Source organism: Anopheles coluzzii, chromosome 2 (assembly GCF_943734685.1).
Source record: "Anopheles coluzzii chromosome 2, AcolN3, whole genome shotgun sequence".
NCBI lineage: Eukaryota > Metazoa > Arthropoda > Insecta > Diptera > Culicidae > Anopheles > Anopheles coluzzii.
The window spans coordinates 32518540-32535369 of NC_064670.1; the positions used below are offsets into that span (position 1 = coordinate 32518540).

The 16830-nt window shown below is 50.8% G+C and overlaps 1 protein-coding gene across 12 annotated transcripts in view; it reads left to right on the forward strand.

Moving 5' to 3' along the window:
* Positions 1 to 16830, forward strand: part of LOC120950590 (putative transcription factor capicua) — a 53741-nt gene that overhangs the window by 29667 nt on the left and 7244 nt on the right. For 9 of the 12 annotated variants that reach the window (XM_040368745.2, XM_040368746.2, XM_040368743.2 and 6 more), the window contains exons 3-12: positions 2978 to 4862; positions 5469 to 6183; positions 6268 to 7210; positions 7288 to 7399; positions 7489 to 7710; positions 7811 to 7932; positions 9927 to 12547; positions 12724 to 13198; positions 13277 to 13855; positions 15539 to 15894. In XM_040368745.2, the coding sequence (XP_040224679.2) occupies positions 3337 to 4862; positions 5469 to 6183; positions 6268 to 7210; positions 7288 to 7399; positions 7489 to 7710; positions 7811 to 7932; positions 9927 to 12547; positions 12724 to 13198; positions 13277 to 13855; positions 15539 to 15894 (7671 nt within the window). In that variant the 5' untranslated portion in view covers positions 2978 to 3336. The remainder of the gene's footprint in view (positions 1 to 2977; positions 4863 to 5468; positions 6184 to 6267; positions 7211 to 7287; positions 7400 to 7488; positions 7711 to 7810; positions 7933 to 9926; positions 12548 to 12723; positions 13199 to 13276; positions 13856 to 15538; positions 15895 to 16830) is intronic. The other 3 variants (XM_040368748.2, XM_040368751.2, XM_040368750.2) reach the window with 3 other exon arrangements.

Consider the following 16830-nt stretch of genomic DNA (forward strand, 5'->3'; position numbering starts at 1 on the left):
CCCGATCACCTTCCTTGCTGTCTACCGTCAATCTTTTGGTTCCAATGGCTAAATGCGGCACAAAAGCTCTGTTTGATCCCCTGCAGTAGTGCCTTCTACCTCTTTAGGGGAGGGAGGATTTTGCGATAAATCCTTTTTCGATTGCGTTCGGATGCTTGTGCTTCCCGGCCATAAATAGAGTATTTAGCTTTTTGTTATAATACCCAACACTTTGGCGATGTATGTTGTTGTGTGGAGTCGAACGTATCCACCACCCAAGGAGGAACTTTCGTGGAAGGAGTAAAGAAGCTCGATTGCTTTTAACGATCTTCCCACACACACAAACACCCAGGGGAGTGAAGGGATATTAAAATGTAATATCCTCCCGTGCATCGATAGAACGGTCGTGAACCTAGGCTGTGCCAAGCGAAAGCTATGTTGGACAACATTTGTAATATACACCCATTGTTAAAAACCACTCCACTTGGCTCCTAAAAATTTCATCCAGGCGTCATTTTTGTTCAATTAGAAAGGGGGAAATTCCTCTCATTATCACGCCAGCGACGAACATTGTCTTTCGTGACAAGATTTCAATCGGCAAACTTATGCTATTGATGTCAGTGTTACTTACTTACTTATCCGGTGTCGGTGTTAGCAACAAAAATATGTTTGCAAACACTTATCATAGCATACACGATTCTCTTATATCATACGGCGAGACAGTTTGGGAAGGAAACAAAAAATAGAACACAAGTAGAAGGGTTTCTTCCATAAGAGATCATGGGAGATGATTGCTGGGCGGTCCCGTGGTACAGTCGTCAACTCGAACGACTCAATAACATGCCCGTCATGGGTTCAATCCTAGAATGGACCGTCCCCCCGTAGCAAGGATTGACTATTTGGCTATACGTGGTAATGAATTAAGTCTCGAATGACTGGTATAGGCCGGCATGTCCGCGTAAGACGTTACGCCAAATAGAAGAAGAAGGGAGATGATTGTTAAGATGACAAAACGTGCCCTAAACGAGACTACAAGCTTAAATATTTGAGTGCAATGAAGGAGCAGATTGGTAATGTATCGAGATTTTCTACTCATTCTTGATTTACGTACTGTGAGCAAGAATAGATTTTAGAGAGCCTGAACTTGACGTACGAACCTTTTAGAATAAAAAACTGGTGACAATGTAGCATTTTAAGTTAGTCCTACTTGCTTGCCTATTTTGAGGCTTTCGTTTATTATCCTGTGCCTTCTTTCGCCAATCTATTTCTCCCGATCCTTACGGTGACCGTCTTGACCCTGTGTCTTGCCTTACCTCTCTGTTGTTGTGGACAACTCAGATGGATTTTGAGGTATAGGTCTTGATGTGTATAATAACATGATCAGCCCATAGCTTTTCGTTGTGGTGCCTGCTCCAATCTCCCTCTACACATATGGGACCGAAAGTCCTTCTGAGCATCTTCCTCTTCAACGCGGCTAAGAAGATTTCGTCGGTTCTATAACCCGTGATAAGTGAAATCATGGCTTCAAAAGTGCGTTCACCTGTGCGTTTCGTCATCCCAATGCATATCGGGATTTTTAGTAGTATTGCTGATGGTCCTCTGCTGTTTGTGCTTGATCCCAATGAGGCCTATACCATCAGCATATAGCAAGATCTAGGATGACTAAAGATGTTTTCCGAAGGGTTTACCCTCGCGTCACGGATAGCCCTACCTAGCGCCAGGTTGAACAGGATACAAACGAGTCTATTCCGTAAAATTTGGCAGAAAACTCTTTAGGCTCTCTTAACAGTAACTCTTGATAGCTGAGAGTTTTCCATCAATCTTCACTTGAGAAGGTACCCTTGGGTCATAGTCATTTATCAGTTGGTCTCGGGATTTTACAAGAACACATTGCGACATACATTTCTCACGACGTGGCTATGGCTGTGACACTGAATGTTGTTGTAATAGTTTAGAGAGCCTTTGGCTCCAACGGAGTTCTTTCGCCTCTACTGTGACACTGAAGCAACCCGTCAGAAGTTAATCAGTAGTCAACTATTTTCAGTCCCAATTGACGTTTGGTTCGCCTAAACAATACTGATTCACAGTAAAATGTTGTAGTACTAACTACCATTCCCCTTTCGAATGGGCTGTTAACATCGATCAGCTTCCTCCTTTACACATCATTATACCCATTAATGCCGTCTTGTGTGTATGTGTTTTTTTTCTAATTACTATTGTATTCCACACCTTCCTCCACACAAATGACCCGGATCATGAGGGGAACCGGGCTAGCAATGTTGGCAACAACCTGAAGACGCGCAATGAATGCATAGGCAGTGAAAATCTCGCACCTATTTGCATATCTCACACGAAGCCTCCCTCAATCATATTCCGACACCGGCGGATGTCACTAATCACTGCCGATCGTTTAGCGCGCGATCGTGCTGTGCGGAGGAGATTTGAATTTACATTTACACTCCACCCAGCCACTCCACCCACGGCGAATGATAATCGAAAGTAAAACCTCCTCGCATTGCGGTGTGCAAAACCGTTCGGCTTATTTCCCGGACAAGTGGCCGCTACTATCGCGCTACAATCGTTATCGAGTTGTTGCATTCGGTGCAATCTATTTCCAGCCCACAATCAGTCGTGGGAAGTAGCAACGCGCATCGCCCCAGTGCTCGATCGATACGCGATGCTGTCTGGTTGTGAAAATCTCGCACTTAGAAAGACGCCGCCCTCGAGGTGCTTTAATTGCCGCTGGCTCTTGAGCCCCGGGGCACTACTGGCATTCCAGTGCGTTTCGTTTGTCGGTGTGCCTACCGCATAATGTACGATTTCTCCCGGCGCCCATTGAGTTCTCTCTATTGCTATCCGGCTTTGACACTCCGGTCGATCACGACTGAACCATGGGGAACTCTCTTTATAGTTGATTAAAAATAGTTTCTGTAAAGCAGTTTGTGGTGTAGTAGATTGATGCACATACTCTAATATTTTTTTTTCTTTTTCTTTTTAGACAATTCGGAACATTGATATACTCCGAAAAACGATATTCGTAGAACGAGACAGACGAAAAGTACTGACATCCAGTACACGGAACCGTCGACAAAATTGCACCGTGATCATAATCGCTTTCACAATGGCGGACTCTGGTAAAAGGATGGCAGTGTTGTCCATGTAGTGTAGAAGTCGCCATAAAGCTAATCGAGCGCCTAAAGAAAACAGGTAGCGCCACCAGAAGATAGGAGAAGCGAACACAAAAACAGCATTTTAAAAAAAGCAGAAAATAGCATATATTCAAACATTAGCCATAGGAGCGAAAGTGCCAAGCCTTGATGCGGCCCGTTCTGCCCAACCTGCACAGCTGGGGCAAGCATGATACCGCAAAAACAACCGCCGCCAGCATCATCATCAGCATCATCGTCGTCCTCATCGCCATCGCACCGTCAACAGTCCGTGAATGCTAGTGTCACAGTGGCCCACAGCAACAGCTCCAGCATGACAACGACCGTCGTCGCCGTTAGCACCGGTCCCGGAACGGCAGCGACGGTCGGTCCATCCTCCGGGACAACGACGACGGTAGCAGCGGCGTCGTCGGCCGCGTCCGAGAAACCCGTCACCCAGAATGCGACACCACGGCAGCACCCGAAAAAGCGCAAGTTCGATCTTGCCGAGCTGGAGGAAATGGAATCACATCGGCCGGTACCGCCGCCCCCGCTGCCAGTTCCACCGGCCGCCACGCCCGCACTGTCGCCTCCGGGCGGGTCCAACGGAGCGAAACAAGCGACAACACAGCCGATGGACACCGGAGGAGGAGGAGGAGGAGGAGGAGAGGATGACAGAGAGGCCGGGAATCGTGGTGTGCTGTACGAGCAGTCTGCTGTCGCATCGCCACACGCATCTTCTACCGGAAACATCGCGGTATTTAAGAACGGCGAGCCAGAGGAAAACGGAAACTTTGGTGCGTACCATCATCAGCAGCAACATCATCACCATCACTATGGTGCTACCAATGGTAGTTTTGGTAGGGAAGGTGACAGCCCTGGCAACCATCATGCCACCGACGTACGGACAGGCAACAGCATTTCCACGTATGATGCGCCTGTGCACCATTCGGACCGATCGCACCGTGAGCCGGTGGACAGTCGGGAGCGGATCGTGATGAACTCGGTTAGCCACCGGTCGCAGCCAAGCAGCAGTCCCGGTCAGGGCCCGCAACCAGCAGGTTCACCCGCAAGCAACGGTGCCACGGTGGTACACAACGCACACCAGCACCACCGTGGCAGTCCGGGCGCAATGATCAATCTCACCTCCGTCCCGACCACTGCAACGCTGCTAACGATGGTACCGGCCGGTGGGAAGGCACACCAGATGCAGCAGCAGCAGCGTTCGTCGCTCTATCCGCATCAGCTTCACCAGCACCAGCAGCTTGCGTCGGGGCGGCAGAGTCCGGGCATGATGATCGCTGCCAGTAGTAGCATAAGCAGTAGCACTAACAGCAGTACCAGTAGCATTAATAAGTGTAGCAGTAGCAACAACGGTGCCACCTCGACCTCTTCCCCCTCTCCCTCCTCCTCCTCCTCGTCCACCATCGCCACGATGAATCGATCTCAGAGCTATACCATTTCCACGATCACGCTGCAGCCGCAGCCGACCGCGTCGACGGCAGCGTCACCGTCACCCGGTGCCATCGAATCATCTAGCCAGCTGCATCAGCAGCAGCAACAGCATCCAGCGATCGGACACAATCGGCAGATACTGCTTGCGGTCGATCCTGCCACAATAAGGCACCATCAGCAGCAGCAGCAGCAGCAACAAATTTTACGATTGCAGCCTTCGTCCGCCACACCGGAGGCGTATTACGTGAGCAGTAAGAAGCTGCACACGATGCCATCGTACGGGTAAGTTTAAGCGACAGACGGCGCAAAAAAGTGTTGCATTAAATAGGGAAGCTCCATACATCGACGGCGAACCTCTCTCTATCTCTCTCCGATGCCCGTTTCTTGGCACGTTGTATGCGCACCGCCAAACCACGATTGGAATTGCTAACTCAAGCGAGTAGAATATAGAATTTGGTCGTAAAAAAATACTATCATGTAACGGAAACGAAAATGGTTCAAATAGAACCTCACAAACTTGCCTCATTCATTGCATTCGTAGTTTTCGCGATTCACTCCCTACCGCTCCAGATTCGACGGTTCCTTTTTTGCAATGATGATTGTCTGAATACAAACGTTACGGTACAGACCTTCGTTAAAAACATTCGGCGTGCTAATTTGAATACTATACGCCTTGAGCGGGATGGATCCGCGGGGTACTTATCGTCTGCTCGCTGTTTTCTCAAACACCGACGTAGTAGCGAGCGGGCCGGCCCAATCTCATACATAAACAAAACAAACTGCTCCAACTGCCGGCTCTGCTATCCATACGATTAGAATTTTCTAGTGCGCCTTGGTGTGTTACCCGATTGCTAATCTCATGTGTTCTTCGTTCGCCCTATTTCACAGCTCACCGGGAAGCTACAAACCTTCCCCGACGCCGCCATCGGCCGTTAGCAGCGGGAATGCCACATCGACACCGTCGCCCGTCCATCACCACTCGGGCCCGACGTCGTTCTCCATGCCGCAGCAGCATCACTACCAACATCAACAGCCGGGTCACCATTCCCAGCAGCAGCAGCAGCAACAACAACAGCAGTTCCGCCAACAGTCCCCACCGGCACCTCCTCCATCGTCCTCGTCCAGCACCACCGTTCAACTGGAGCCAGTTCAGCTTTCGGCGGCCAGCGGACAGCAGCAACAACAGCAGTACAGCACTGCCCCCGTTGCACCCGCTTCCCCACTGATCGACCTCAGCGAATGGATCAACCATCGGGTGCTGGCCCGCCGGAAAGACGTGTACGATTCGGGTCGCATACGGGCGACGGCCGCCCCGGGGACCGTGGTCATTGGGTTCGACGCGCCTGAAGGCAGCCATCAAACGTACGAAGGTGTGCTGGACGATGTGCACCGCCAGCAGGATATCATCGACGACGTGTGCCCGGCGCTGGCCGATCTGCAGCCGGGTGTGAGGGTGTGCGTTAGGGCTACCTGCGTCCATCCGCATCCCGTGACGTCCAACGGGGGGGACGTGTTTGTCGAGGGCATTGTGAAGGAAGTGCACGGCAACAAGAAGCAGTTTTCGGTGCAGATTGCGGGCGGCTCGATCGCAGACAAGCAGGAGGTACGGGGGTGTACACTCAAAACACATTTTCGTTACCGAACATGGTTCTAATTGTATTCCTTTCATGTATCCATTTTTGCACAGTTACGAATAGTGAAACGGGTTGATATGCGCCTTCTGAAACCGCCCTGGTGGGACGAGCTGGAAGATGCGCTGGACAGCTATAGCGGTGGCCACACGGTGTCGGCAGTAGATTGTGGCCCGAGCCGGCGTAACACAATCGATCATCATCATCATCGTTCCCATGAAGGAGATAGTAGCACCGGAAAGTTGCAACAGCAGCAGCAGCAGCCACCCGCCATAGTAAGCTACGTCCTAGCAACGTCGACCAACAGCGAACATCATCTACACGGCAGTGGTGCCGGAACAGCAGGACAGCAACCGCCCGCCGGCACCGCTGCCACCATCATCTACACAAGTGGGGCACCGTACAAAAACAGCATCAGCATAACGCAGGGTCGTGGTGTGGCCAGTGCCGGCCTACGGTACGATCCATCGCTGGGAGCAGCAGCGGCAGCAGCAGCCGGAACGAGCGATCAACAGCAGCTAAAGCAGCAGCTCCATGTGCCATTGCAATTGCAGCACGTTCTACCAGCAGCAGGAGCAGGATCGGGTGAAGAGCAACAGCACCATTACCGCAGCGCTGCCACCTCACCATTCCAGTCCGTGCAGCTCACGATCGGCGGCGCTGCTACGGATCATCGTGAACGGGATGGGGTGGATACCGCACACTACACCACTGCTGCTGGTGCTGGTGCTCACGCGCGCTCTCATTCGCTGCATCACGTGTCGCATCCGGTGCAGGTCGGGATGTCTCCAGCGCCGGCCCACAGCAGCAGCAGCAACAGCAACACGATCGGCAGTGGAGCTTCGTCAGCATCAGTGTCGGGTGGTGGTGTCGCTGGTGGTGGTCCTCCCAGCAGCTCAGTATTAAGGACGCTCAGTCCGGACGATCTGCGCATCGCGAACCGCAGTTACGACAACGAGAGTGACGACGAAGTGCGCAGCAGTTTTCCCATGGAAGGAGGTACCGACGTCGTTTTTATGCTTTTGATTTCCCCAACTCATACATAGTTCACCTCCCACTCACTATTTCACTTGCAGAAGCGGAAAAATACTCAGGTAGCAGCAAGCGAAGCAGTATGCAAAGCCGTGGAAGTACCTCAAGCTTACTGGACCAACGAAGTACACCTCGATCTCAACCTGCAACCCCAAGGTACTTGTTGTGGCGGTGTTGTCACGTCACGTGTTTAGTGAAGGTATTGTAATTCATTCGATTGTTGTCATTCTCGGTCATGTCACCAGATCTCAAGCGGCCACACCGCACCGGTTCAAGAAGGGCGACGTCGTTTCCACGCCCACCGGCATACGGAAGAAGTTTAACGGCAAGCAGTGGCGCAGGCTGTGCTCGAACGAAACCTGTTCGAAGGAATCTCAACGACGAGGCTACTGCTCGCGGCATCTCAGCCAGAAGGGTAGCAATGCGCTCCGGTCGTCCACCAGCTCGGTGACGAATCATTTCAACAGGTAATGGCTGCTGTTGAAAGCTTGAAAAAAGGAGCTCTATGGGTCGTTTGGCGATGAGTTAAAATTGATACTCAACTCTTTCCTGTTTCGTTCCTTACAGTAGTCGATCGAGCAGCAAAACACAGCTAGATGAGGAAACATCTAGAGATTCGGAAACTTCACCCCATTACCGTGTGGCGGGACGGTTCGATCAGGACGAAACGGATGCGGCCAATATGCTGGGTAAGTTGAAATACTGTTTTCCGCGTCAGATACCAATGATAATAGCAAATATATGAAATCAGTTGGAAAACATCCAACTAGCGGCGAATACTGTTGTTCTTATAGGAAACTCACATGGCAAGCAGTGTAATGTATCAGCACTTGGATATTTTTATGGGATTCTAAAAGAAAAAAAGTAGTAGTCCCCAATGTACGCTATAAATGCCTAACGCAAAGACACCGCGTTTGTGGAATTTCGCGGTTTTCTATTGATTATTTTCTTGTGTAGCTTATAGTTAAAATATAATGAATAATTTTGGCTGAAGTAAGTGGCTTTAGTCACTACATTAATTATTTCATTTTCTTTTTTGAATGAATTCAAGAATCTTTTTGCGTTTACAGGGTTTTCCTGGGGTTCTCATAGACTCTGCCTTGACTCTTTCTTATCGGAAGTGAACTTCATATGATGGAAAGTGGACTATGGCACCCTTTTTCGATAGACTCCTTGTAAATTCCTATTTGATTTGTCCAACAAGAGTGTTATAGTGTCCAATTCCCATTACATTAAGTTCATTTCACACAAGAAGGTGTAAATAAAGTGTCTCAGAGCTATGAGAACTCCTGGAAAACCCTGTAACGATTGATGTGTCAAATCAATGCAATTTTTGCTCAGAGAACTGTCAAATATAGACACCCGCGTATTTCGGGGACCACCTGTAATATACTAAAAAAAATCAAACCGAGTTCAAATGTTTTACTTGACGATCCCTGACAAACTGCTTCGAAATTGACCAGGGCAGTTTCTTGGAACGGAAAGCATCATATCATTGAAGAACAGTGTCCCTGCGGTGATGATTGGCGAAAATACCTCGTTCTGCGTGATTTACAACCGAAATTCAATTTCAACACATTTTTCAGAACTGAAATAAACCACTCCATTCACTGCACAAGATTCACGTTCTTAGAAGAGGAGAAAAAAGCACTCTCAAAAGTTCAGTGATTAGTTCAGGTGATCGTAATTAATCGCCTTCGCTGGAAAATACATCCGCCACCAATATACACAACCAAGAGCACGAATAACGCGAATGAAGTGGTAGCCTTTCCGTCCGCAAGGCGCGCCTATCCGTTCTCGCACTGGGCGTTTGCGCAACACCAACACACACGCACACGCAGCCAGTCGGACGAACGCTGATCGTTGAATAAACAATCAGTCAAAACGGACAATGGGCTCGAGATTTTGTGCGTGTGTGTGTGTGTGTGTAAATGGTCGTCCACTAGTAGACGCATGCAGGCGCACGGGCGCACATTTCCAAGAAGGACTTTATTGGCATTTACACACCCGTTGAGCACGGGAGCACACGAGAGAGAAGGAGAGTTTAATCAAATCGGTACGCCCGCCGGCAGGAATAGTTTTCAAGTGAAAGTCATCCAGCTTCCTTTCGGGCGTTTTGTGTCGTTGTGAAGGCGTAATTCTAAAAAAAGTTGTATGCTTAAATTAGTCACTTTAGGCGCGGTTGTGCTGCTACTGTTGGTTGCGAAAGTTTCAGTTCGAAAAGTATGAACTTTATGAACATGAACATGTACGATCTGCAAAGTGGTGCCGAACTGTACATTAAGTGTTTGCGTAAGTGTTGCTTGCACAATCTTAATTCTTCGTGGCGGGTTTTTTACGCTGGCAATCGGATAAGAATAGGATAGTCAGTTAATTCTTTGTTTCATTGCGTTCATACCAAATACCCCAGCATCGATCCACTGAAACGATCGCCATCTTGTTAAATCAGACTTCGTTCTCTGTGTATGGGGAGCATGTGTATGAGTGAGGTTTATTTGTTTTATCAAACACTGATATGTCAAGGAGTGATTGTTACCGTTAGGTTTTCAATTATTATACACATTACCATTGGAAAATAGTCTTTTTTGTATTAGGAGAACTGTTCTATCATGAGAACTACTACCATCCAACTAACATGCGGTTCCATTGATGGTTCCTCTTTTTTTCTCTTTCTCCAACACAGTATCACTTAGCAGTTCCCGCTCAGCGACACCGAGCAATTCGTTCTCCTCGCCAACTGGGCACGGATCGTCCCCGCTGGCCACACAATCGCCGGTAATGATTGGCAACCGGCAGAACCTGTTTCTGCCGATCGGCAGCCCGGCACCGTCCAACGATCCGCACGGCAGTATCGGCAGTGGCGGCAGCAACAAGTACAAAACGAATACTCCGAGCCCGAGCCCAGCGCACGTCATTGGCGGCGGTATCGGCATCGTTGGTAGTAGCGGGCCTGCTGGCAGCGGCCATCACCATCAGCTGATTCGACCGGAGTCGCTGCGGCCAACGCAACCGGCGGTCAGTGGTGCCGGCGCTGCGCCACCACCGACCGGTCACGCGACCAGCGTTATACGTATGTCGCCCCTGTACTCCCAGCATTCGGCCCATCCGTCGGCGATTTACGCTAGCTATCCTGTACATGTGGCAGGCGGTGGAGGTAGCTCATCAGCGGCACAAACGATTAACGCTTCTTCACAGCAACAACAGGCTGTAAGTGTGGAAGCTGTATCGTCTAATGGCGTTGCACAACACCAACAGCAGCAGCAGCAGCATCACCAGCAGCCGTCGCAACATCAACAGCAGCTACATCAGCAACAGCAAGAGCTGCAGCAACAGCAGGAACCGCAAGAGCAACCTCACGCGCTGGTAACGACCAGTCGATCGCAACCGATCTCCGGTCCGGCACAGCACGTTGCGCAATCAGCGTCGCCGGCCGCCCTCCACCATCATACGATCATACAACAACAGCAGCAACAGCAACAGCAACAACTGTCACAGACGACCTCCCAACAACAGCACACAGTGTTATTAACCAGTCAACATCAGCAATCCTTAACCGTGCCAAAAAACGGCATTAGCACGGGTTCCACCTATCAATGGCATGCATTGCTTCCGATCATAAACAGTCCGTCGGCGATCGCCAAGAGCAACCTCCATCCACATCATCAACACCACCACTACGCGCACATGGCGCACTCGCAGGCCTACGGACCAGCTGCTGCCGCAGCAAACACTGCTGCTGGCCCACCATCATCAGCGGCAACGACGGCGGCGGTTGCCTCGCAGCAACCATCGCCGATTGGAAGCTCCTCCGCAACGACAGCCAAGCCGTCGTCGGCGGGCGCATCCTCGATGGTCATCGTGCCGTCGAAGGTGTACTCGCCTACGCCACCGCCTCCTCAGCCAGCCGCCGGGGAGGAGATGGTTTCGATCGACGACGACGACCAGGGAGACGATGATGTCTTTGAAGCAGAGCCCGTGAAAACAGCAGCACCCAGCACGAAAAACTCTACCGCACAAGGTGGAGTAGGAGAGCAGACAAGTAACCGGTATGCGGCCGGTAACGGTAATAATGGTAGTGGTGGAGGTGGTGCCGGAAGCCATCAACTGTTGCGCGGCATGGACATAGAAGCGCCGGTCACGGTCACGAACAGTAAGACAAGTTCGGCCGAGAGTGCCGAATCGATCGCAAAGCGACGAACGCAATCGTGCAGTGCAGCGCTGCAGGCCGCCGCCGCTGCAGCGAACGGTGGCAGCAGCGGCGGTGCCGGTGGTGGCGGAAGTGGCAGCGGTACGCCGAAGGAACCGCAGAGTCCGCTGAGCAACAAGAAGGACGCTAAAATACGGCGCCCGATGAACGCGTTCATGATTTTCTCCAAGCGCCACCGGGCGCTGGTCCACCAGAAGCATCCGAACCAGGACAACCGAACGGTGAGCAAGATCCTGGGCGAATGGTGGTACGCACTGAAGCCGGAAGAGAAAACCAAATACCACGAGCTGGCGAGCGAGGTGAAGGAGGCACACTTTAAGGCACATCCGGAGTGGAAGTGGTGCTCGAAAGATCGCCGAAAATCATCCTCCTCAGCGAAGGAGGGGATGGTTGGTGGCGGCGTGCCTGCGTCCGGCAGTGGGCCGGGCGGGTTAGCATCAGCGGGAGGTAACAGTGGCCGGGGCCGCATGGATTCGTTCGACGGGAACGATTCGTTCGACGAACGAAGCCCCAAAACGCCGTCCGACGTGGCAATGCCTTCCGTTGGGGGAGGAACGTCGACCGGAGGCGGCAACGGAAGCCAGGCGAACGATATCATTCCACTGACCGTTGCACCGTACAACACAATTGACGAAACACCCGAACCAGCGTCCGGTGTGATGATGATGCTACCACCGACAACGACGGCCAACCACGGATCCGTGGCTTCGTGCAACACTGGCAGCCAACATAATCCGGAACCGATGGTTGTCGATGCGGCAAGCCGCTCCTCCTCGCCGTCCCACCAACGGTACGCCGAGCCGGAGGGACGGGAAAAGAACGACGAACGGATGGATATATCCATTACCGATGAGCAGATGGACGAGGGGGGTGATGCTGCTGAAGACGATCAGCCGATGACGATCGCGGACGACGAGTCGGTACCGCGAAAGGCACCACCGTCCGCGCAATCATCGAACGATGTGGCGGAGCTCGATCTGAAATGTGCCGAAAAGGTAAGCGACTCGGATGTGGAAGACATCTCCGGCAACGCCAAGGGCAAACAAAACCATGGGGAGATGAGCTCGTCTCAATTTACTGCTAGTTCTTCCACCAAGGTACGATCAATCATAATCGATGGGGCGTGTTGTGTTTCCTTTTAAGTTGTTCTCTCCTTTCTGTTTGCGGGCATTTTTGGCGTGAGATGGTCTCTATTTGTGTATAGCTTATCAGCCATGTTTCCAGAGTTTTCTATAACACTGCTACATCGACTTTGTTTTCAATTTGTTTACAGGTTTCACAATCGACGGTTTCAAACGACTACCATCACGGCAGCAATGGGGATGTAGCGACAGATTACTCCATAAAAACACTGACGACGGCAGGCAGCAACAATGGTGGCCAACCACCAACAACACCCGGTGGGCCCAATTCCGCCTCGCTCGACGCCTCTTCCACATCGTTACTGACGTGCAAACCGAAACCAATCAAAGCGGGTGCGATCGGCAACAGTACTACTACTGCTACTACTACTACTACTGCTACTGCTACTACTACTGGCGGAAGTAACACCGCTGGTTCCGGTGCAGATAGCAATGGCAGCAGTGGTGGCAACAACAGCGTAACTGCTGGAAATGGGGCCAGCGGACAGGGCGGTACCATGTACCAGCATCATCACTCGCATCCTCACCATCACCACCACCATCCGATCGGGTACGCGTACAGCAGTCCGAAGAACCCGGTTGGTGTTTCACCATTCCAGCCAACAGGTAAGCTCTAGTGTGATATGGAGAACGTAGGTAGGCGGCGCTGGAATGAATTCACTATTCCTCATGTTCATCTTTTAGGAGGAGCATTTAAAACGATGCCACAAAGTCCGAAAACCCTGGGCAAGCAGGATCATCCATCGTATTTGCTCTCGCCAGCGCCATCAACGCCGACGGCGTCCACAATTAAGATGGAACCGGCAGAAAATCTAACCACCAGCAGCAGCAACGGCGGTACCACCCGTAGCAATGTCGATACCATCTTCAACTTCTCATCCGCTGCCATAAAGGAACAACATCTGCAGCAGCAGCAGCAGCAGCCAAACTCGCTGTACCACGGTGGGAACGATCAGCAGCAGCAGCACAAATTTCTACTGGCCGTTAGCAGCAGCAGCAGCAGCAGCAGCAGTGTGGCAGAGCCATTGTCGGGCGCGGCGGCCGCAAACTCAACGTTGACCGTTACACCGCCGAGCAGCAGCTGCTCCTCGGAGGGTGGGGCAAGTAGCCTCAGCAACAGCAGCACCAAATGTAAATCGCTGTTAGAGTTTAATCCCACCATTTGTTACACGATCTCGAACGTTAACGGTAGCCATGCGACCGCCAGTAGCAATGCAAACCATAAGCCTAGTACTAACGCAATAGTGATGAGCATGAAGCAAGGTAAACTAATCATGGATGTTGTGAACACTGCTACCAGTACTACTACTTGTACTACTACTATTACCACTAACACCGCTAGTGCTAACGAACCTACTAATCATCATCACAAACTGAGCCGTACAGATACCACTACCGAAAGCAATGATCATCCAACTTCTTCTCATCTAGATGTTGTTCACCATTCTAACCATCAGCTTTCATCATCCACGACACATTGCATAAATAATACAGCTAATCGCTCTTCTACTTCCGATGTTGTCATCATGAATGCCATTACTAATAGTATCGCTACTAGTACCACCACCACCACCACTACTACTATCACTAACTCTACTACAAATTCCGCTACCGTTAAGCCTTCCTGTCCGATTGATGTTGTACATAGCGATAAGATCTCTTCTTCATCTACCACCATCACCACAAACACCATCGCTCATGCCGCGAAAAAAACGTTGAATGTTGTGAATGTTGTAAATGTGACAGCAAATGCATGTGCAGCGGGCCCGCCCCCGCCAGCGACGTCCACCAGCAGCAATGGGACAGCGTTGATGAACGCCGCGGGAACGCCTGCGCAGGGAGGTAGTGGTGGTGGTAGTGCCGCCACCACCCCTCCTACCACCGCCTTTATCATCAACACGTCCAGCGGTGGTGGCAGTGCCATTCTACGCCCTGTCCAGCCACCGATGTCAATGATTGCGAAAATGGCAAACACAACCACACACCAACCACCAAAGCAGCCCCGTTCGGATGCCGATGAACCGGCCACCGGTTTGCAGCCTTCGGTCGTGTACGAAACGATTCTGGTCGAACGTCCAGCGCAAGTGAAACACCAGGGATCGACCTTCACGACCGTTCCGTTTAACGGTGCATCTTCGACAGTGATGCCGCTAGCCACGAATGGATTGATGTTAGCATCCGCTTCTACCGCTGGCAGCAACACGCTCAGCAGTACGGCGTTACCGAGTGGAAGCATTATCGTATTATCTCAAGCATCGCTGAACGAACTTCTGCTGCATGGTTCTTGCACAACGGCAGCACAGCATCAGCATCAACAACAACAGCCCCATAACGAAACTAACACCAACAACACAGAGCTAATAGCGGCAGCGAACAACAGAGATAACTCCAAAAAGCTACTACTAACAGCTGGTGGAGGCACTGCGACAATCACTAATCTCATCAGTTCAATCACAAACACCTCAACTATGCCCTTCTCTTCCACCCCCTCCCTCCCATCCTCGTGTAATAGCGGTAGTGTAGTCAATGGGAATATCTGTACCACTAGCATCCCCATCAGCTCTTCCCTCAATGTGACTAATTGTATCGTTGTGCCTGATCATACTTCCTTCACTACCACCTCCTCTACTACTTCTACTACTACTGTCACCACCTGTGCGACTACCATTGAACCATCCAGCACTACTAACAGTGCTGCAAAATTGTTAACATATACCATAAGCAAAAAAGGCATCACCACTGCTACCTCTTCCTCCTCCACCTTCCCCTCCACCGATCATCGTGCTCCACAGTCCAGCAACTCCGACCCGTCCTACATCAACATCATTGCCACCACTTCCACCACCACTACCACTTCTACTGTCCCCACAAACAATTCAACCATCATGAACAACAGCAGCAACACGAAACAGACGATTATAATGATCAATCCAACAACTTCAACAGTTCTACCGGTGGCATCATCCTCCGCACCGTCGTCCGTTGCTGCACTGCCCACATCGCTGACGATGTCCTCGGTTGCATCGTTACATCCGCTGCAGCAGCACCATCAGCAGCAGCACCAGCACCAGGGCGTGGGCGCTACTGGCGGGTTCTCGATGCTGTCCACCATCAGCACGGGCAGCGGCGGCGGCGGTGGTGGTGTACTGACAAACACCGTCACCACCAACGCGAACAGTGCCACCGACCTGACGACGGTACTGCCAGCGGCGAGCAGCAGCAGCAGCACCACGACAACCATCCTTGCATCCGCCGCCAACCAGCGTCTACCGGGCCGGCAGAAGCTGATGCTGTGTCCACAGGTAAGCAGGCAGCAGTGTATTTTCCCGTGCGCTTGTTATTTATACAGTAGGAAGCTTCTGGCTGGCTAGCTGGCTCTCCTTTACCAGCTCAGCTGGCTTCAATTGGATTTTTCTCGCTAGTAAATCATTTTTCAGTAGAGTTGACACTAGATTTATTGCTATCACCACACTGCATCATAGTTTCATTCATCTCATCTCATCTGCAAACCCACGATTCGACTCCTCCTTTTTCCTCACGTGCCACCAAATCCCTATTCCAGCCGATCCATTTGCCATCAACCTCTACTGAATTCCCTCCGTTGCTCAAAAAAAAACTTCCCAAGATGCCCCACACACCTCTCAAAATGATTCAAAATCAACACTGGCTCTGTTGGACGATGTGTTTTATCGCTGGATTGTCGCATTATTTGGCAAACAACAAACAGTCAACCATCATTTCGCGCGTCGAGCCTCCTCCGCCCTCGTAGTCGTAGTTTAAACCACCCAATTCCTGTTTCTCCTGCCTTCTCCCCCTCTGGAATGTTTTAGATTTTTTCTTAGGTATACCCGAAGGCACAATTTCTCTCCTCAAAAATGATTATCTCTGTAGCTACGTAGTACCTTTTACCGCATGCAATGTGCGCTTCCGAAGCACGCACTACACACACATACACACATAGACGCTCCTCGTGTGGATGATGCTTAGATATTTAGTCCTTTTATTTTGGAGTTTCTTGCGTAGCTTTTAGTGGAGCGCTGTTGAAAGGGGGGCTCCCTGTAGCTTTCTCTATTAATTCACTGTTCAAAAGCACCGTGTCCTTTTTACGTTGTCGAAATAGTTAATTCACATTTTGCCCCGTTTCGATTCTTCTGATTTCAACCTGCTCGCTGCTTCTCGATGCTGCAGTATACCGTTTGTTAAGTAGTTTGTTAAGTAATGGTGCGTGCGAATTGCTA